We start from the raw sequence: 15,371 nt of genomic DNA, 5'->3' as shown, positions 1-15,371 counted from the left end.
CCCGCAAGAAGTGGTCGAACCTCATCAATGAGTTCCTCACAGAATGGTTTACTGTTCATCACAACTTCCTGTTAATTGCCTCTGTCCAAACATAGCAACGTCACAGAAAGTTGGACTGGACTGTGAACACAACACATTGACCAGTTGAACACATGAAAGTTGTCAAAAAGTTGAATCCGTAATCCACAGATGTAACAATCAGCCCTGCCGACCCATGGCCAGAAATTCTATTTTATTCGATGTACTGAATATTTCATAGGTACTAACAAATTTGAGAATGGCCCGTCATTCAAGTTGATATGGCAATAAGGTCTGCACTCTGCCGTCCACATCGGCTGCAAGTGAAGGTGCATCTCTTGGACAGGCCAAACGGGTCAAGGGAAGAAGGAATTGCCGAAAAAAAAAAAAATCCCTGGGAGAGTAGACGGTGTTGAATTGAGGGAGGGATATGAGGTTCGGGTTTCAGCTCGACAGGGGGTCTGGGGGAAGGACTGGCATTTTGGAATATACGAAGATCCATGCAAGACAGCGTGGACATAAAACCGCGGTGCTTGCCCTGACGCGGTGGGTGCAGAGTGCCAGCTGGGGCCCCGCGTTGGATTCCACTTAGTCTTTGGAGGGTTTGACTGCATGGTGCCTTTCGTCTCTGGGAACACACATTCAACACACGAGTGACTCAACGTCTCCTCCATCCCTTCATTTCTCACCCAAGCTATTGCATGTCTAACATTTAGACATGTTCAGCTTTGTGGATTCAAGGACTCTTCTGCTACTTGTAGCATCCCAACTTATTTTACTGGCTGCCGTCAGATGTCAGCAAGAGGAGGGCCGTAAGTAGTCCATTTTTCTTTCTTCTTTTTGTAACTTTTGTTTTTACAGAGAAAAAAACATGATGACGAGCATCTCTTTTGGACAAGGAGTTACCACACGATTGAAGTCTGCAGTACGATTTGAAATGCTGTGATTTTGTAGCGTGGGGGGGGGGGGGTCCGTTTTTTTTCTTCTGTAGCTTGGGTGAGGATGTCAAGGTCTGTCTGTGCGGGATGGCCGAGCAGGTGTACAATTTGTACTCGCTCAGTGCCGACTCTACAGATAAATGTTTTTCAAAAATTCTTGAAGGTTGTACTCTGCTGCCTCAGAAGGGGACACCTGTCTGTTGGGTTTAAAAGTTACAGAAAAGGATGCTTGGCTATGAATGTAATTGGAGAGTCAGGAAGGTTCAACAAATGATTGTTGTCATGATGGGAAATGTCAGGGTTCAACAGTGTGTGTGACCTCAGCCTAGCAGGCTCAAAGGGGAGCAGCAAGTCAGTGGCGCTTATGAATTGAGTGGGAAGCCGATGAATAAAAGACACAATTTATAGCTCAGTGCATTTTTCATCTCCATTCTGAATTTTGGCTGAGGAGTAAATGGCAACTTTCATGCTAAATACTCCTAAAAAGCAAATAGCAGCAGTAAGCAGTTGACCAGACAAACAAATCAAGCTTTCTTAAGTCGCCGGCGTGTTTGTCCGGGTGCTTGACGCCACTATGTGGTCCAGATGGAGAATTTTTGGAGACCCCGCTGTTTACCTAAGGCAGCAGCTTGTCAATTGGGCACAGTGTTCCTGAAAGAGCGTTTCATTCATAGCTGCAGTAGAGGCCCAACACTGTCCACATTAAAAAAGAAGATGGATTCACTCCAGCTTTTGACACAGCAACTTAAATGCCAAGTTTTAGCTTTTGTAAGTTTGTGAAATAAAATTCAAACTTGTGTTTGCGGGTCACCGCAGCACTAGTTGAAGCAAATGTCATTCCAATCATTCAATCACACAATTGAATCTCTTTTACTGTTTTAACTATGTACATCTTGCAACGCTTTGAATTGTTACAGACTCAGGGACACCTGTGTGACTTACAAATCACGCACCTTCCATCTCACCCTGATGATGCCCCCGCCACCTCACATCCTCCTTTTCCCAAGCAATTTCTAAACTACAAATGCGCATCTAAAAAGCTAAAACTTCTCCTAACTTTCTCTGGAACTGTTTCGTTGCCTCCCCCCCCCCCCCTCCCCTCACCCCTTCCACACACGCCCTGCTGGTCACAACAGAGGCGGCAGACGGCTGCATCCAGGACGGCCATCTGTATCACGATAAGGATGTGTGGAAGCCAGAGTCGTGCCAAATCTGTGTGTGTGACAGCGGCGCGGTTCTGTGTGATGAGATAATCTGCGAGGAGATGAAGGAGTGTGCCTACCCTGTCATCCCACCTGGAGAGTGCTGCCCCGTGTGCCCTGCTGATGCCAGTGCCCCCTTTGGTTGTAATTTATTTATTCGCCTAGCCATAAATAAATAAATTACTCTTTCTGCTTGTCTCACCCTTGCTAACGCTACCTACCGAATGGGCAATGCTGCATGATCCAAACTGGCTGCGTGATTAGCACTCGTGTCATTTTTGAATCCCTCCTTTTGAACAGTTCACTTAAATTGGATCCTGCCATTGACGGACATAGACGTCAATTCTAACTGGGTTTGCAGTGAATGAGTTCAAGTCCAAACTAATCACTACAGTCGTGTTCCACATTGTATTAATTCTGCAGTGTGATGTCAAAGTGCTCTATATTTATATAAAACCCAAACAAAGCGAGAAGGCATTCTGCCAAAGTTCTAATCGAACCTGACCATGATTGAAAGGTTGGAGTGAAGTGATGCCATCCACTGGCATCTTTTATCTAAAAGAAGCTAAATCTACCGTCATAATTCATTCTCATCATCATCATCACATTGGATGCTTGCTTTTGCTTCGGCTCCACTAACCAAGATGGGTTTTTGGCCTGTGGGTTTGATCACTATAGCATCATGATATATTTGATCATTTCTCCTCCCTTCAAATTCAACAGTAGAATTGATTTTTCTTTAAAAAATCCATAAAAGGTCTTGAAATGCTTTTAAATATGTTGTTCTTTCTTTCCCATCACCCACCCATCGCCGACAGAGACGATCAGCGCTAGGGTGAGCCACTGGAAAAATTCAATATGAAATTTTCTTATTTCTCTCAACTTGAGTTTTAGCTTACTAACATTGTTGTTTTTTTTTCTATCAACCAGGGTCAAAAAGGTGAACCAGGTGATATTGCAGATGTAAGTAAATTCTTTTGGAGGCTAAAATGCAATTTATAAAACTGGATAATAGCACACGAAAGAACAATTGTTTGGACTAACAATGGATCCTGCACCTCAAAGATTTCAAAGTGACTCACCTTAATGTCCCATTAGGCCCTTTCATTTCATCATCCACATAAAGTCCCTTTCTTTATCCCTGTAGTGTTCAATAAGCCCCCCCCAAGGGGCTTATGATCATTATGGGTTATCTACATGGGGCCTTGTTACTCTCTATAAATGAGCAAAATCCAGCATTCTTTGAACGCAGTGAAGCCCATCAAATCCTCTTAGATCCTCTCAGCAACTTCATAGCACACACGCACACACGTCAGGTGAAGTCACTTCAAGCAGAGGTCATGCAAAGGTGATGTTTTTAGCCAAACTTGGCCCGTCCAATCAAATCTCCATCATGTTGTTGTTGTTAGGGCAAAGGACTGCTTACTGTCCATTTGTTACAAATCTTTTTTCTGTCTGCAGGTTGTAGGACCAAGAGGACCAGCAGGCCCTATGGTAAATATCATGATCTATTGGCCTTCTTGTAGGCCGCTAAAAGCTATTTCTTGCTGGCCTGGGCAAATGTTGGTCAAACTTGGAAAGCTGCTGAGTTGAACTATTTTGTTCTCGCAGGGCCCCCCAGGTGACCAGGGAGTACGTGGACCGGCTGGTGCAAAGGGTGACAAGGTAGGAGATAAAAAAAAAAAAAATCAAGTGTACTATTATTATCATGTTCACGCAAATACTGACGCACTACAGATAAATATATTGATTTTTGAGGTGGGGGGGCGTCCTTTGCTAAAATCGACTACATACTGAATTGAACAGATCATTCAATTCTACCCCTGAAATAAAATGATTAAAATAATATAACGTGTTCAAATTTCGATACATTTTTTGTGACTTCAGAAAACAACCGAAATACTAACTTGTGCCGTTATTTTAGGAAGGTGACCATAGCACTAGCTTTGTCTTTTCTTCAATACATGACCTTTGACTGAAGGCTAATGTGATGCCTTTCCCCCCCAAGGGAAATGCTGGACCTCGTGGAAGGGATGGAGAGCCTGGGATTCCCGGAAACCCCGGACCCCCTGGCCCAGCTGGCCCAGCTGGACCCCCTGGACTTGGAGGGGTGAGTCTTAATCCATGTTGCCAATATTTCAATCCCATGACTTTTTTTTTCTGTGCAAATGGGAAGAAAATGTCTTTTCAAAGGGTGCTTTTGTTTAGCTTGGAGTCGGGATGTGTTACTTGGAATAAAGCCACAGTGAGTGTACCTTGAGTGTTAAACTTTTTTTTTTTTTCTTCAGAACTTTGCTGCACAGATGTCTACAGGCTTTGATGAGAAAGCCGGAGGTGCTCAGATGGGAGTGATGCAGGGACCAATGGTACATGTGCATCCTGTTTTGCACTCAGTTCCAACATCAAGTCGACATGCTGAATGAAATGTTTGCAATGCTGCCCTCTTGCGGTCAAAGTCATAATCATACACAGATTCTTATCAATTTTTTGTATTAATGTACAATTGTTAATTTTACACAAAATTCATACATCATTTCACACAATTACATACAATATTTTTTGCAACTTAATTAATTTAAGTGTAAAATGACATCCTCCTCAAGGTGCTTGAGAAATACATTAATACTGTTATATCCATGTTTTAACAAAATTAATTTACCACTGTATGTTTCCCTTGCAGGGTCCAATGGGTCCCCGTGGTCCTCCTGGACCAAGCGGAGCCCCTGTAAGTGTATTTACCATTGCACAAAAATCTAATCATGGAAAAAAAAATCTTATATATGTGCTTTTACTTAAGTACATTTCCTGATATATGTTATATTTCACATAGGGGCCACAAGGTTTCCAGGGTTCCCCTGGCGAGGCTGGAGAGCCCGGTCCAGCTGTAAGTACTCACAATTGCTCCAATAATTGAGATAACCAACGTTTATGTTTAGCGGTTGATGAATATTACATCAGCAATGCTTGTATTTTTTGAAAGTTTGTTTCGTAGGTGACGTTCACTGCCCATTTATTTCAAAACAGGGAGCAATGGGACCCCGTGGACCACCTGGACCTTCAGGAAAACCAGGAAGTGATGTAAGGATATGTTATCTTCAAAATGTATTTGAGACAGCAGTCATGACAGGACAGAAAATTGCACTCCATAATATTCCATTGTCGATTCTCATCCTTCAAGCACAGTCATTTCCTGTCAGTTACCAGTTGCTGCCATTCAATTGTAACCCTTCAACTTATTTCACTTTAGGGTGAAAGTGGCAAACCTGGCAAAGCTGGTGAGCGTGGACCTGCTGGACCTCAGGTTGGAGATAAACTTGAATCACTTGGTGACGTTATGCGAGGAAACTGGAGCGATATCTAATTTCAATTCTTGGTGCGTGTTCACTTCAGGGAGCTCGTGGATTCCCCGGAACTCCTGGCCTTCCCGGAATCAAAGGACACAGAGTAAGTGGGCGTCACTCCTTGATATCAAAAACATCCTCGTGAAAAGGGCGTTATGACGCAATGTAACGCTCCTCATTGAGGTCTGAGCAATCTTATCATTGTTCACTGTAGGGACACCCTGGTCTAGATGGGGCGAAAGGAGAGAACGGTGCTGCAGGAGCAAAGGTGAGAACAACACTTCAAAATTGTATTCATTGTTCAGTACCTGCATTTGATTGATTTTTAATCTTGTGGCTGTTTTAAATAGGGAGAGGCTGGCGCTTCTGGAGAGAATGGTGCCCCTGGACCCATGGTGAGTGCTTCTCACTAGTGATGATTCTCATTCATTGCTTTTGTGGTTGATTTTCAATTCAACTTGATTTTCCAACATTTCAGGGCCCACGTGGTCTGCCAGGCGAGAGGGGACGCACCGGTGCTGCTGGAGCCGCAGTGAGTTTTCGTCTCTATTTTATTTTGTCCAAGCATCCTTCCCTTTCTGTTCCTTGACTTTCCTGTTCCAACTCCACAGGGCGCTCGTGGAAATGATGGCTTGCCCGGTCCTGCTGGTCCACCTGTATGTCATATTTTTATATTGTATCAATCGACTTAACTCATTCAAATTATTATAATTCTAAATGACACAGCACTAACCTTGCCCTTCTGTCAACAGGGGCCTGTTGGTCCTGCTGGAGCTCCAGGTTTCCCAGGATCTCCAGGAGCCAAGGTGTGTACATACCTCCAGTGGACTTAAAAAACAGCTTGGTGATGTCTTGTTGTGGAGGTACAAATGTTGTCATCGTATCCTGGTAGGGTGAAGCTGGTCCTACTGGAGCCCGCGGAGCTGAAGGCCAACAGGGTTCCCGTGGAGAGGCCGGTACTCCGGGATCTCCTGGACCTGCCGGAGCATCGGTTTGTCATTATTATCGTCCACACCAGTAATGACCTCAAACTGTCCTCAAGATCTGATTATGACACATTGTCCTTTATCACTGCCTAACAGGGTAACCCCGGAACTGATGGTATTCCTGGAGCCAAAGGATCTGCTGTAAGTCCACGCTCCTCAATTTGATAACGTTGTGAAGCATGTGTGTTTGCTCAGTTTTGACTTTTGCTGTGTCCTGTTTTTTTTATTTTTTTAATCAAGGGTGGTCCTGGTATTGCTGGTGCCCCTGGTTTCCCTGGCCCCCGAGGCCCTCCTGGACCACAGGGAGCAACAGGCCCCTTGGGACCCAAAGGACAGTCTGTGAGTCACTTGAGAGTGATTTGTAAAGCTCTGAAAGTTGTTGACCATTACTCATCTTCTACCTTTTCATGTCTGGTTTAGGGTGACCCTGGTCTTCCAGGATTCAAAGGTGAAGCAGGACCTAAGGGCGAGCTTGTAAGTGGTTTTGGATTTATATTTGACTATATATTACAACATGATTGAATTGGTATAGTAATATAACCTGATGCTTCCAGGGCCCCGCTGGTCCCCTAGGTGCACCTGGCCCAGCTGGTGAGGAAGGAAAGAGAGGTGCAAGAGGAGAGCCCGGAGCTGCCGGACCACTCGGACCTCCCGGAGAGAGAGTAGGCTTTGCCTCCATTTAGCAAGAAGATTTGATATAGTTATGTTGTTCTAATTCTGATGATGCTTTTTGCCGCTAATCATTTCAGGGAGCTCCTGGGAACCGTGGTTTCCCTGGTCAAGATGGTCTCGCTGGCGCTAAGGTGGGTCCGTTGTTGAGCTGCATTGGCTGCTGGAATGGGGACACTTGTAATTAACTGTGACTTTTGATGTTCTTCAGGGTGCCCCCGGTGACCGTGGTGTTGCTGGTGCCGCTGGGCCTAAAGGTGCTACCGGGGACCCCGGACGCACAGGAGAGTCTGGTCTTCCTGGAGCAAGAGTGAGTGCTGCCTCACATCAACAGTACAAATTAGTGAAACATTTGAAAAGCTCTGATTAACTGCTTTGCATTTTGCAGGGTCTTACTGGCCGTCCTGGAGATACTGGTCCTCAGGGCAAAGTTGGACCTTCTGTGAGTACTAAGTGGAATTCCTCCTTGAGGCATGATAATCAATATAATGAATAAATAATTTGAATGGTTGACCAGCCAGAACACATAAATATTTTTCTTTACATCTGCAGAAAAATCTGTTTCTCAGTTTTCATTTGTGTATTTGATCATGACAGGGTGCCGCTGGTGAGGATGGTCGCCCCGGCCCCCCTGGTCCTCAGGGAGCCCGTGGACAGCCGGGAGTGATGGGATTCCCTGGACCAAAAGGAGCCAATGTAAGTTTGTCAGGACAGAATTAGAAAAATCTCAGTTACATTAAGAGTGTTTCTAAGGCTGTCTGATTTGTGTTCAACAGGGTGAGCCTGGGAAATCTGGAGAGAAAGGTCTTATTGGCCGTACTGGTCTGAGAGTGAGTGTTCCTTCTCTACTGCTAATGTTTTCTACCTGCCCTTCATGCCCATTGATGGATTTATCAAATTCTATTAGCAAAATGCTAACTGAAGTGTTCCTTTCTGAACAGGGCCTGCCCGGAAAAGATGGTGAAACTGGATCGGCCGGACCGCCGGGCCCCGCTGTAAGTGTCATTCTCACTTTACTAGATTGCTTATCTCTCTCTTCAAGACTATTCCAGTAAACTCTCCTTCATCGCAGGGATTGTTTTCCAGATTGTGTAATGATCCATCTATGTGTTAACAGTAAACATCCTTTTTTTTTTTTCCAAGCTAACACGTTTAACTTATCTCACGATATACATCTATAATCCAAAAATACATATTTCTGTAGATGAAAAAAGCAGGATTACAGAGGATTTCAAATGATTAATTTAATGTTTAATTTTTTTATTTTCATTTTCACAATAAACTAGGCTGATGTTGAAGTACTGGTGACCTATTTCCTGTTGTTCCGTCTTCTTCTTTCAAACTTACAAAGTGTAAAAAACTGCCGCCATCTTGTGGCCAGCAGTGGCATTATCAAAACTTTTACAACAAAAATAAAATCGATGAAATAGTGGAACTTATTGGAGCAAGAATGGATTTCAAAGTCTTTCATATTCACTTTTTAATTTATTGATTTATTTTTCTAACACCAATTTCTTTTTCAGGGACCCGCTGGGGAGAGAGGAGAGCAAGGTTCACCTGGACCTTCTGGCTTCCAGGTTAATTCCTTCATCAAACCCTACAATCATATTGAGGACCAACACAATGAATGTCCCTCCCAGCTCAGAATGGATCTCTGATTATTAGCCTACACATGTATGGTTGACCCTTTAGGGAAATACACATGGAGATCTAGATGCAAAACCTCACAGTGTTCTCATAGAAACCAAGTACAGGTGTACCAGTCAATCCCAAATTGCTGCAAAACCTTAGTTTTCAAATAGTGAATGTATATTTATTCTCACTTTTAAAGATGGATAAACACAACATATTGGAAAAAAAAGTCACTTTTTTGTCAAACAGGGTCTGCCTGGACCAACTGGTTCCCCTGGGGAGGCTGGAAAACCCGGAGACCAGGTGAATACTTTTTCTGTTCAACATCTCCATACTACAATTTTTGATGAAACTGAATGGTGCCAAAGTGTGATGATGTTGTCAGAGTGGTCAATGTAACTTTTTGGGTTTCTCTCTACAGGGTGTTCCTGGAGAAGGTGGAGCTCCTGGTGCTGTTGGACCCAGAGTACGTTTTAATCTTCCTTTTCTGTTATTTAAAGAGGAAATACAATTTTGACACCTTTACTTAAATGGCATGATAACGTCTGTGTTGCTCCTGCTAATCCAGAGTACCTGTTTCCAAACAGGGTGAACGTGGTTTCCCTGGAGAGAGGGGTGGCGCTGGTCCTCAGGGTCTGCAAGGACCACGCGGACTTCCCGGAACACCTGGAAGTGATGGACCCAAGGTCAGTAAGGATCCAAAACATTTTTATTGAATACAACCTAAAATAGTGTCTTCAGTCTGTACCACCAACATTTTTGTTCATCATCAAAATCTTTACCTTGATCGTCATTTAGGGAGCCATTGGACCTGCTGGAGCTGCAGGACCCCAGGGACCCCCTGGCCTGCAGGGCATGCCCGGAGAAAGAGGAGCCGGTGGAATCCCAGGAGCCAAAGGAGACAGAGTGCGTCACTACTTCTTGTTCAAAAATCCTTTCACATTTACCTTATGACAATATGTATGATGAAAATGTTTTTTCTTTGTCCAACAGGGTGATAATGGAGCAAAGGGACCTGAAGGAGCTCCTGGAAAGGATGGTTCTAGAGTGAGTCCACAATGATGCTGTGCTTTTTGATTATTATTTTTTTTTAATTCTAAACATTCCTGAACATCAATTACTCGGGTCCTTTCCCTTCCTCCTCAGGGTTTGACCGGTCCTATTGGTCCTCCTGGACCTGCTGGACCAAATGGTGCCAAGGTGCTACTTCTGCATTGCTAATAGGACTTTTGTATGGTAGACTATCCAAGTTGTAAGTTATTATGATCGGCTTGACTGGTTTTCTTCTACCCAGGGTGAGAATGGACCTGCAGGACCTTCTGGTGCTCCTGGCGTTCGTGGTGCACCTGTAAGCTTGCACTTGTTGTAATCAGATGTTTTTTTTGATTAATGAGCTTTGTATTATCCTGTTACAATTCAGCCTGATCTGATTGAGTCTCTTCTAACCTTTTACAGGGTGACCGTGGTGAGGGAGGACCTCCTGGGCCTGCTGGTTTTGCTGGACCTCCTGTATGTATATTGATATTTATATTTCTCACGGAACATTCATCTTAAAGTACTCTTTATCAAATATAGCAATGTTGCTGCCATGTGTGATACATACAGGGTGCAGATGGTCAACCTGGAGTCAAGGGAGAGCTTGGTGAGAGCGGACAGAAGGGAGAGGCTGGTGCATCCGGGCCTCAGGGACCATCAGGAGCCCCCGGACCTGTGGTGGGTACTCAGAAATAGCCCCAAATTTAATCTGATTCCACAGAAGGTAATTCTATATGAGATATAAGTACAGTACTTATGTGTGGTGCTTTCTCTTTGTCAGGGCCCAACTGGTGTTTCTGGTCCTAAAGGAGCACGTGGTGCTCAGGGAGCTCCTGTAAGTCATCTCAAGAAATTTTTACAAGAACAGGATGAACAGAATAACCAGTTGTGAAAGTGCAATGTCAAAATGTATTGTATTTACAAGCGGATCTGTCTTTGACAGGGTGCCACTGGTTTCCCTGGTGCTGCTGGTAGAGTTGGCGCTCCTGGGCCTAATGTAAGTATCTCCAAATGATCTTAAAAGTTCTGTTTATGATTCCTCTTGACCAACGGTGTTTTCTCTGTCACAGGGTAATCCTGGTTCCGTTGGACCTGCTGGACCCGCTGGTAAAGACGGACCAAAGGGCGCCCGTGGTGATGCAGGGGCACCGGGAAGACAGGGAGATGCTGGTCTTCGAGGACCTGCTGGTGCGCAAGGAGAAAAGGGAGAGCCCGGAGAAGATGGACCCCCTGTGAGTTGCCCTTTCTGACTGACTCTTACTGCTGTGAGAGGATCTGTACTAGATTCATATCCTGTCTGTCTGTATAGGGTGCTGATGGACCTTCAGGACCTCAGGGTTTGGCTGGATCTCGTGGTATTGTTGGTTTGCCTGGTCAGCGTGGAGAGAGAGGCTTCCCAGGTCTTCCTGGACCTTCTGTAAGTTATTGATTCCTTCCGTATTTCTCCGTTATATACTGTAGTTGGGTTTAAAACTATTCAACATCCATTGCCCCAATCTTTTTCTTCTATTGATTTGCATCTCATAAATCATATCGTTCTTATAATTATGAATATTCTCAAGTCATGAAAGAGACCATGATTCTGGGACATCGAGGGGGCACCAAAGAAGAACAATAAGTATCAAATGAATATCCACTTTGTGTCAAGGGTGAGCCTGGTAAACAAGGATCTCCTGGCTCCGGTGGTGACCGTGGACCTCCTGGACCTGTAGGACCCCCTGGACTTACTGGACCTGCTGGAGAGACTGGAAGAGAGGTGAACTTAAATGCAGAGACAGACGGACATATCAATAACTCCATTTACGTGAATCTATACGTATACACAAAAGGTAATACTGTATTCAGTATATCCGTCTATGTTTCAGGGTACCCCTGGATCAGATGGTCCACCCGGTAGAGATGGCTCGGTTGGAATCAAGGTGAGAGAAAATAGTAAAAGCTCTCCAATTCTGAGAGAAAAAAAGGGATTGGAAAAACTTTATGGAAAGAACAACTAAATCTATGAGCTCTTCTTCCTATAGGGAGAGCGAGGTAACACTGGTCCTGCTGGTGCCCCTGGAGCTCCCGGTGCTCCTGGTGCCCCTGGCCCTGTTGGCCCTCTTGGCAAGCAAGGAGACAGAGGAGAAGCTGTGAGTAACACAGAAAAAACTGACACTTCTAAAAATCTAGCATAAGAGCAGAGAAGAGATGCACTACATTGAATATGAACAAGAAAGAACATCTCTCTTTAGGGTTCACAAGGACCTGCTGGACCTCCCGGACTCGCAGGCGCACGAGGAATGGCTGTGAGTATCTAAAATGAAAATCTACTTTAGAATGAAGATGATTTTATTTGAGTTATGAATTTTGAGACATCACTCCTACAATCTAGGGACCCCAAGGACCACGTGGAGATAAGGGAGAGAGTGGTGAGTCTGGCGAGAGAGGACAGAAAGGTCACCGTGGCTTCACTGGTTTGCAGGGTCTTCCTGGACCTCCCGTAAGGAACTCATAACCATTAAGCATCTTTAATTTGCATTCACTTTGTTGCTTAATCTGTTTCATTTGTTCCAACAGGGTCCCGCTGGAGATGGTGGCGCTTCTGGACCCACAGGACCAAACGGAGCTAAGGTGTGAAAAATGAGTCACGTACATTTTTCCATCGTGAGCTATTTGACGGTAATGAGGGTCACAGGGTGCACTCTGAGCAATTCTCCAATCACTTGGCAAAGATGGGGACAGCAAAGTGCGAGGACTTAATTCCCCGTCCATGTGATAAGATGGGCACTGGAGGCATTTTGTAATGAGGAAAAGAGGCTGACAGACAGGGGGTAACCACTCTTGGGGGGGAGGGGGTCAGAATAGGCTGTAATATCTTTTGTAGATGAGATAAGCAGAAGGGTTATGATAAGAGGAATGAAGGGAAATGTCACCACATCAATTATCTTCATGCATAATAAGGGAAGTGGTCTGGAAGTGATTGGAGTAATACAGGGAAGCTGAAAGTACATTTTGAATACTTTGGACTTTTTGGGTGTCGTCACTGAACCAAGGAAGGTTTTATACTCAATATGCAAAGTTTGGAAATCACATTTACATCATAGCCAATGGCCATCCACTTTTCCATTTGGCTTAATGCTGTTTCTTTAGGGACCACCTGGACCAACTGGACCCGCTGGCAAAGATGGATCTAACGGACAACCTGGCCCAATTGGACCACCTGGACCTCGTGGACGCTCTGGAGAGGGTGGCCCACCCGTACGTGAATCAGATCTTAATTTCATTTCATGTTATTTCTTTTGCATAGTATTTCCCCTTCATTTGCTGTTTTGGGTATTCTTTAGGGTCCTCCTGGAAACGCTGGACCCCCTGGTCCTCCTGGGCCCCCAGGCCCTGGCATTGACATGTCTGCCTTCGCTGGTTTGGGTCAGACTGAAAAGTCTCCCGATCCACTGAGATACATGAGGGCTGATGAGGCCTCCAGTTCCCTGAGACAGCACGATGTTGAGGTTGATTCCACACTCAAGTCGCTCAACAACCAGATTGAGAACCTGCGCAGCCCCGATGGCTCTCAGAAGAACCCCGCTCGCTCTTGCAGAGACCTCAAACTGTGCCACCCTGAATGGAAGAGTGGTAAGTATATTTGCTGTCGTAGAAGGATAAATATATGACGGAAATAAAAACTAATCGGATATAAAGCCAAAGTCTAATTTGTAAAGACTCAAGCATTAGTCAATGCTTCTATCTTATCCACTCTGGGAAATACACAGCTATATGTTGGAGCGCCACAAGGATCTGTTCTCAGCCTCAGTGAGAAGTCAAATAATAATCGAAACAAACACATTGTCAGTGACTCATACCAAAAAGAAAAAAAAAAAAAACGGGCCAAATTCTTCTTAGCCACGTGTACCTGAATTAATAGCGGAATTTGTAAATTCAACTCTGTGGCTTTCTTCCATCTCTCAAGGTGACTACTGGGTTGACCCCAACATTGGAAGCATAGCTGATGCCATCAAGGTCTTTTGCAACATGGAGACTGGCGAGACCTGCGTCTACCCAACGATTGCCAATATACCAAAGAAGTCCTGGTGGACTAGCAAGAGCAAGGATCGCAAGCACATCTGGTTTGGAGAGACCATGAACGGAGGATTCCACGTGAGTGCAACTGAACAAACAACCTCGCGATCATTTTAGCATTTCCTGACCGTAGCTAATCATCTCCCCTGCTTTTTTGTTTACAGTTCAGCTACGCCCAGGATGGCCCTGCCGCCAACGCCGCCAGTGTTCAACTGACCTTCTTGAGGCTTCTTTCCAATGAGGCTTCCCAGAACCTCACGTACCACTGCAAGAACAGCATCGCCTACATGGATCAGGCCGCTGGCAACCTGAAGAAGGCTTTGTTGCTGCAGGGCTCCAACGATGTGGAGGTCCGCGCAGAAGGCAACAGCCGCTTCACATACAGCGTGTTGGAAGATGGCTGCAAGGTGAGTGCAGATGCCAGACAGAAAACAACCTTCCGTGAAGTGTAAGCGAGAGTGAAAGTGACATGTTCTTTTCTCTTTCGTTTGCGGCAACAGAAACACACAGGCCGGTGGGGCCAAACTGTCTTTGAGTACAAAACACAGAAAACCTCCCGTCTGCCTATCGTGGACATTGCTCCTATGGATATCGGAGGAGCGGATCAGGAGTTTGGCGTGGATGTAGGCCCAGTCTGCTTCTTGTAAAGTGGAATATCACAGTGACCCCAACCCCCCAGAATAACAGGAACGAAGTAAACTCAACCATGAAACACTACACACAATTCCACAATAAAGAAGACTGGAATTCGAAAAGAAAATTGATCTCACAACAAAGTGCTCTCCAAGTTGGATGCTAGCACTGATGGGCATCGGCAATAAGTGTACATCTCTGTCAACACGCTTCCTGAGATCCAGTCATGTTTCCAGTCATGGCCCACTGTTGACGGGTATGAGTCCGGAGGAAGAGGGACTGAGCAAAAGTTGTGGAGAACTGAAACATGACTTGATGTCACTTATTTATTGTCTCACTTGAACGGGCAGAGATGAGGTAGGACTGGAGGGGTTTCACTTTGTAAGTACAACAAGCCCCTTTCCACTACAGAACAGCCGCACAACCTCTGTCCCAGTCCTACTCCACCTCCCTCCCTGTTCCCTCCTGTCACACTAATATGGCATTTTGAATCCGTGTAGACCAATAAAATATTCTGAAAATATTCCAGGTACTCCACGCCTGTCCATCGTGAGCAGGAGCAAAACCTTTACTGTGTATTATAAAGCCTTGGTTCTATTGTTGTAAAGGTCTGTGTTTATAAGCAACCAGATGGTTTGATGTGTATTTCCACATTATGTGTGTACATGTGTTTATATGCACACTAACACTTTTTGGAGAGTGAGGTCACATTTGGGGGTGTATGTTCCAAAGTCTTGTACCCCTTCACTGCCCATTACTCTCATGCAAAAATTTGCTCTGCAAAAATCCTAAGCAATTTCGCCATTTCTTGTAGTCACCCAGATGGTTTGAAGCTACCTCACGCTGAAAAACAAAAATGTA

General features: G+C 44.9%; 1 protein-coding gene across 1 annotated transcript; it reads left to right on the top strand.

The window, feature by feature from the left end:
* Positions 1-736: 736 nt before the first annotated feature.
* Positions 737-15,065, top strand: LOC147061572 (uncharacterized). Its single transcript, XM_085935027.1, has 54 exons — positions 737-830; positions 2,093-2,299; positions 2,977-2,993; positions 3,089-3,121; positions 3,620-3,652; positions 3,770-3,823; positions 4,167-4,268; positions 4,447-4,524; positions 4,839-4,883; positions 4,989-5,042; positions 5,183-5,236; positions 5,406-5,459; positions 5,549-5,602; positions 5,714-5,767; positions 5,850-5,894; positions 5,978-6,031; positions 6,111-6,155; positions 6,252-6,305; positions 6,392-6,490; positions 6,582-6,626; positions 6,726-6,824; positions 6,906-6,959; positions 7,040-7,147; positions 7,235-7,288; positions 7,366-7,464; positions 7,543-7,596; positions 7,752-7,850; positions 7,931-7,984; positions 8,096-8,149; positions 8,678-8,731; positions 9,036-9,089; positions 9,208-9,252; positions 9,374-9,472; positions 9,585-9,692; positions 9,780-9,833; positions 9,933-9,986; positions 10,081-10,134; positions 10,242-10,295; positions 10,392-10,499; positions 10,603-10,656; positions 10,765-10,818; positions 10,892-11,053; positions 11,131-11,238; positions 11,470-11,577; positions 11,687-11,740; positions 11,843-11,950; positions 12,053-12,106; positions 12,193-12,300; positions 12,378-12,431; positions 12,951-13,058; positions 13,145-13,433; positions 13,768-13,955; positions 14,042-14,284; positions 14,378-15,065. The coding sequence occupies exons 1-54, from the start codon at positions 737-739 to the stop codon at positions 14,522-14,524; spliced, it is 4,473 nt and encodes a 1,490-aa protein (XP_085791153.1). The 3' UTR covers positions 14,525-15,065.
* Positions 15,066-15,371: the final 306 nt, after the last annotated feature.

Source organism: Syngnathus leptorhynchus, chromosome 1, assembly GCF_054491065.1.
Source record: "Syngnathus leptorhynchus isolate UIUO chromosome 1, UIUO_Slep, whole genome shotgun sequence".
NCBI lineage: Eukaryota > Metazoa > Chordata > Actinopteri > Syngnathiformes > Syngnathidae > Syngnathus > Syngnathus leptorhynchus.
This window is presented reverse-complemented; position numbering and strand designations above follow the sequence as displayed.

Excerpts from the sequence above, each read along its gene's own strand:
- LOC147061572 (XM_085935027.1), top strand. The coding sequence starts at position 737 with ATGTTCAGCTTTGTGGATTCAAGGACTCTTCTGCTACTTGTAGCATCC. Across the intron at positions 10,296-10,391 it reads CTGGTTTTGCTGGACCTCCT|GGTGCAGATGGTCAACCTGG; the intron begins GTATGTATATTG and ends TGATACATACAG. Across the intron at positions 13,434-13,767 it reads CCACCCTGAATGGAAGAGTG|GTGACTACTGGGTTGACCCC; the intron begins GTAAGTATATTT and ends CCATCTCTCAAG.